Consider the following 6,000-nt stretch of genomic DNA (forward strand, 5'->3'; position numbering starts at 1 on the left):
ACAATCGCTTGACGATCTCGTCGTACGCTAATGTACCATTCTAAATAAAATTTTTTACCCAAAAGTAGTTATGGAGTTCCATTTAAGATGCCAGCTCTTCTTTGACCCCAATGATGCCGACTACTACTCACTCACTCACACGCACACACACATGCATACAACTTCGCCACAAATCCGTGTATTCGTTTCAATTTTATTGCAATGAAAAATGTCCAATTTGGGGGAGTATCTACCCACACATCGAATACCCACAAAAGGGGTAATAAAATAAAATTTCATAAATAAATCCAAAAAACCAAAAACAAAAAAAAAATCAGAGAAAGTATGCGCCAACCGAAAACAGGCATGGAACTTTTGGTTGGTCGGTTGGTTGCTTGATTGGAGCCACAGCTCCACCAGTTTGTGGGGGGCTGATACCCATTTGTGTTGGAATTCTGTGGCATTCAGTGAGCACTCGCACACACACACAAACACTCAAATAAAGCAACACCCGACGATAGGAGCTGCACTAGCAATGGCAACGAGAATATGAGAGCATCTCTGTACGGGACACTAATATATACTATTACCACCACTACTGGTGCCACAAAGTGCCACCACAGCCATATAGTCAACTGCGGCAACAGCTCGACCGCCCAACCGCAGTGCAACGCAGCGCAGCGCAGCTAGAAAAATGCTGGCAGTGGCAGACCCAACGAACGTAGATAGGTAATAAGACGACGGCAATTCACAGGCAGATAGACAGATAGACAGACACAGCGTGCGAAAACTGATGATGGGTCTGTTGGCGACGACTTGAACTTCACTTGCTCCTCCAGAAAGAGCAACAGCAGTAGCTGCAGCAGCAATGCAGATGTGGTGGTGGCTGTGGCAACAATTGTCGGAGGCAGTAACAGTGTCACTTACCAAACTATGTGTGCGCGCGCGTGTGTGTGTGCGAATATGTGAAAGCAAAAGCAAGAAAGCTTTTTGCGGCGCACCAATTGGACCACGTTATGCCCCGTCGGCTCCACCGCCAACAACCAACAAGGCATAGGTCATATATATGTATGTATGTACGTACATATTTTCATGAGTCTGCTAGACGGGTGTATTCGTGTATGTGTATTAGCCAAAATACCAACGGCGGGACGGCAACGATGATTTCGAGTGAACCAACTCAGCTACCAACAACATGAGAGACGAAAACGACAATGGCAACGGCAGCGACAACGAAAACGACAACGATAACGAGACACCGACGACCCATATTTGCACAAGTTGTTGCATACATACTTATTCACACACAAATTATCGTATATGTTAATGTTTTTGCTCAACACCGAGCATGTGTGCATGTGTATGTGCACGCATGTGTTTGTGGTAGCCCCACTCTCACCCACCCACCCACTTATTGCCCTGCCTCGCCAACACCATTTGTATACACAACATTACCACGAAGAAGGCTTACAAGGCAGCCGAAGTATGGCGAGCCAAGTCAACCCCCACCCCCTGCTTGATCTCTTTCTATCTCTCTTCCTTGCTTGAGTGTCGTGTGCTCCAACCCCTTGCGGGACATAAGAACACAACACAAACTGCGACCAACGTGGCTAACCCTTTATCGCACATGGGTTTCCTTACAGGACCGCATATTTAGGTTTTAGTGGGAGTGCAAGCAAAGCCACTGCCTGCCATTGCAAACTTGGCTAATATGTACATTGACACACACACACACACACATACACATATACACACTCATGCAATCGCACGCATACCTATGCATTAACTAAAGTGTTGTACTCGTATTTCTGTGGTACTGGCGGCAGACTCTTTGTCGCACTGCATTATCCGCTGAGATGGATTTGTGCGGTTGTAGAGTCGGCATGTCGATAAAGCTGTTCGTGTGATAGGGATTATTCGATACACGACGTTTTGGTTTGTTGGAAAAAAATATAAAATACACATTTTTTGAGGGCAAAACTTGTACTTGTAGTAGCTGCCAGTCATTTGCGAATTTTTACTACTTTTGAGAAATTTTTAGACTGTAGCATAAGAAATTAGTTTAAAATGCTTTGTTGATAATCAAAAGTATGATTGTGGTTGTGCGTTGAGTTTTGTGATGACCACGCTAAATAAAAGAAGAACTATGATTTGGGGGACTGGCGGACAGTAGTACAGAAGTGGAATTTACTGCTAAAAAAATAGTCCAGAGTCTTAATTTTTGAATGGGCTAGAAAATTGCACCCCTAAAATTTTTCTAGAAATTCTAAACAAATATTGGCTCGGATTTAGCGAGCTCGAAAGAACAACTGGTACGATGAGGAATTTCAAGAAGCTGCAGAGAAAAAAGGGCCACGCTGCTGTCGGGCGCAACGCGAGCAATATGGGACCGTTATATTAACTGAAGAGGAAACCGAGACGTATTTTCCGCAATAAGAAGAGGCCGAAATACGTGAGTGCAAAGAGCTGGAGATGCTGGCCGATAGGAAAAACACCCGAGAATTTCATCAGAGAGAATTGCGACTTAGGGAAGGTTTAAAGACCAGGGCGAACTCCTATAAGAACAAAAATAGGGACCTAGTGACTGATGTCCAGAACGTATTTAAATTAGGGAGGGAATACTCTTCCACCGTGCTGAATGGTAGCGGCGCGGAAAGTAGTGTAGAAGACGGACCCGAGTCCCCAGTCGATGACGATGGAGTCGATTTCACACCGTCTGACTATAACGAGGTACAAATAGCGATTATGTGGCTGAAAGACAACGAAGCTGTTGAAACTGACGGCCCGCCAGCCGAGCTGTTGGACTACGGTGGCCAAGAGATGAACGCATGCCAGATGCCTGGAATTTAAGTGCGCTCTGTCCGATTCACGAGAAAGGCGATCCCGCCATACGCGCCAACTACCGCGGGGTCAGCCTTTTAAGCATGGGAATTATCGAGTGTATTGTGTGAAAGACTGAAGCCCACCGTTGGCAATCTCATTGCACCTTATCAGTGTGGCTTAAGAGACTGCAAATCCACCATTGACCAAGTATTCATAATATGCCAAATCTTGGATAATAACCACGAGAAAAGGATCGACACTTTAGATGTATGCCATGTATGAGTCGACTAGATGATTTGTCGATTTTAAAGCCGCATTCGACAGCACTAAAAGCAGTTGGCTATGCGCCGCCTTGTATGAATTTGGTATCCCCGCCAAACTTATTAGGAAGGACCACCCCGAGCCATTTGATACCAAACGAGGTTTCAGACAAGGTGACTGCCTTTCATGCGATTTCATTAATATGATGTTCGAGAAAATAATAAGAACCGTAGGAACTGAACCGCTCAGGAACAATTTACAACAAGAGTGACATCAACAAGCAAAGCGAATGGGTGAGTAAACTAGGACAAGACGAAGTATCTCCTGTAATCAAACAAACAGTCAGCACATTCACGTCTTGGCACTCACGTCACTGTTAACAGTTATAATTTCGAGAAAGTGGAGAATTGCGTTTACTTGGGAATCAGCATTATCACCGATAATAATGTCAGCATTGAAATTCAATGCAGAATCACTCTCTCCAATAAGTGCTACTTTGGACAGAGTAGGCAATTCTGAAGTGAAGTTCTCTCTCGACATTCGAAAACCACTCCCTATAAGTCACTCATCGTTTCCGTGCTGGTATATGGCGCAGAAGCGCGTTGGTGACGGCGAGTACCGCATATCGATGAGCTGTATGAGCTTTACAACGATATTGACATAGTGCAGCGAATTAAATACAGCGGCTTGGCCATGTCGTTTGAATGGATAGTGGCGCTCCAGCTCTGAAAGTATTCAAATTGGAACCCGCTGGTGGTAGCGCGTGGTTTGTGGAACTCGGCCAAAATCGCTTAGGCGGTTATACCGCCAAATAAGAAGATGAAGATATTTGAAAGTATTTATTTATGGTAGAGTACTGGAATTTAGTATGGAGAATCTCATTGGAGATATAAAAAATCAATTAAATAGATACTCTTGCAGAAAAAAATGTTTTTGGAAAAGGGAGCGTAACAACTCCCAGACAATTTGATTTTCATGGAGGTGTTTATGGCAGAGTACTGGAACTTGGTACCAAGATTTGTGTATAAAATCTTTCCAGTTGCCATGGAGAAAAATATGAGTTACTAAGCTTCGCGAGGATAAAGATAAATTATATTTTTGCTCGCATTTTCTAGCTAGCGCTAAGGAAGTTTAAGTCATTGAAATTAAGGCAGCTAATTCGGTAGCTGTATTTAATTCAAGAGTTGTTGTTTTCAGGTTTCCATGTCCTGCGTATTGAGTGCTTAGTAAGGCGGCCGAGGCGGTGTCTATTATTCTTTGCATTTTCTAAGCTCTTTCCAGAACTAGAATGGAGCTGTGTAGAAAAAATAACTTAAATATTATGTATTATATATAGTATAAATTTATTAAAGCTTTTTCCACATTACTCCATCAGCCCAAAAATCAACAGAATATTTATTTAAAACCTATTTGCACAATAAGCGCTTTGCAGATATTTAAATAAAATATTCTTTATCTCTCTACCATTATCCATCTTCCAGGTTTCGCACATCATCTCGTCGGAATGCATAGTCACTTGCATGCGCCCGATTGGCGTGCCTTGAGTGCCGTTGGCAACCCCGCTGCATTAGCTCGACCAGGTTTTCCGCACGGTGCGCCCTTTTTTCATCATCAACATCCCGCTTTTCAGGCGCACAGCATTGCCGGTAGTTTGGAGCGCCACGGACTGCGCTCTCTAAATGGTTTGTGACTTTAGAATCCCAAAAACCAAATTCAAGTCTAAATTTTCATCCATTTCCTCCCTTCATAGATTCCCATCACCATTTGACACAGTTGCGGCAGCTATCAACGGTGGGTGCGGCGCATAGTACTACCAGTCCGGAGGGTTCGCCCACAACGACAACCCACAATTTAGATGGACGGCCGCCGCTCACCACCTCCCCGCCTTTAACAACAACGAACAGTGATAACGATAATAACAATAATATTGATGCTGGTTTCGAAAGCGATAGCATTTCGGTGACGGGCTCGCCAAGAAAAACTTCTTCGCTACACGAAGACGACGATGGACGCAGCACTTCGCCGCCCTCGAATTGTGGTTCTGCCAGCGGTGGCGGAGGTGGTGGTGGCGGTGGCGGCGCTTTCACATCGCTCATACAACGAAATTCGACGCTGCGCAAGAATGAGCTCTTCACTGGATTCGCGTCACAATTCTCGCCCGCGGCCAGCAACTTTAATCCCGCCTTAGCAGCGCAACTTTTCTTGCAGAATCCGCTGCTGCCGCAGCCAAGCCAATGGCTGTATACACAGCTTTACGGTAACTACAGTGACTTTCCTTGGTTTCGAGGCGCTGGCAATGCCGTTGGTGATGGCTTGGCGCAACCAGTGCCGCCAGGTGTGCCACCCGCCGAACTGCCGGGCACAACTAGCCTGACAGCGACGGATGCGTGCACAAATGGTGTTAATTTAGTAAAACGTTGTGTAACGCTGATTTCACATTCGCCGGATGTGGAGAACGCAAATCCGAATGCTTCGCCGCCGGTCACTTCAACGCGCCGCTCACCATCCCCGGTGGAGACTATCGATCTGGACGATGTGAGTACGACATCGCGTACTGAGTTGGAATCTGGTGGTTTTGGACCAATACGTTGCCGTACTCCAAAGTCAACTGACGTGTGGCGGCCATACTAGCGGCTGCGTAACGCCATGGTAACGGCGTTGGGCTTAAAAGAAATGGCGGAGCAGGCAGAGGCAGAGGATGAGGTGGTAGAACTTGATGTGAAGCAATGATAAGTGTAGAATGATGTCGAAGTGGAACGGAGTGGAAGAAAGTAAAGTACAGTAAAGTTAGGTTGTTGTGCAGCGTTGCCATATCGTATTTTATTTAGATGCCGATAGGTCAATATGAGAAAGTGAGATTTTAAAGTAATTTAATGTAAAATAAGTTATTACTTGTACTGTTGTAGAGACAGAAATTGTACTGTTTTGTAAGACAAA

General features: G+C 45.0%; 1 protein-coding gene across 1 annotated transcript in view; it reads left to right on the forward strand.

The window, feature by feature from the left end:
- The window catches only part of LOC118753745, a 92,634-nt gene extending 86,640 nt beyond the window's left edge, over positions 1 to 5,994 (forward strand). The window contains exons 4-5 of the mRNA XM_036488623.1: positions 4,545 to 4,745; positions 4,814 to 5,994. Of these exons, the coding sequence (XP_036344516.1) occupies positions 4,545 to 4,745; positions 4,814 to 5,694 (1,082 nt within the window). The 3' untranslated portion in view covers positions 5,695 to 5,994. The remainder of the gene's footprint in view (positions 1 to 4,544; positions 4,746 to 4,813) is intronic.
- Positions 5,995 to 6,000: the final 6 nt, after the last annotated feature.

The sequence above is a fragment of the Rhagoletis pomonella genome, unplaced genomic scaffold, assembly GCF_013731165.1.
Source record: "Rhagoletis pomonella isolate Grant_MI unplaced genomic scaffold, Rhpom_1.0 Rhpom_scaffold_00002, whole genome shotgun sequence".
In the NCBI taxonomy this organism is placed as follows: Eukaryota; Metazoa; Arthropoda; class Insecta; order Diptera; family Tephritidae; genus Rhagoletis; species Rhagoletis pomonella.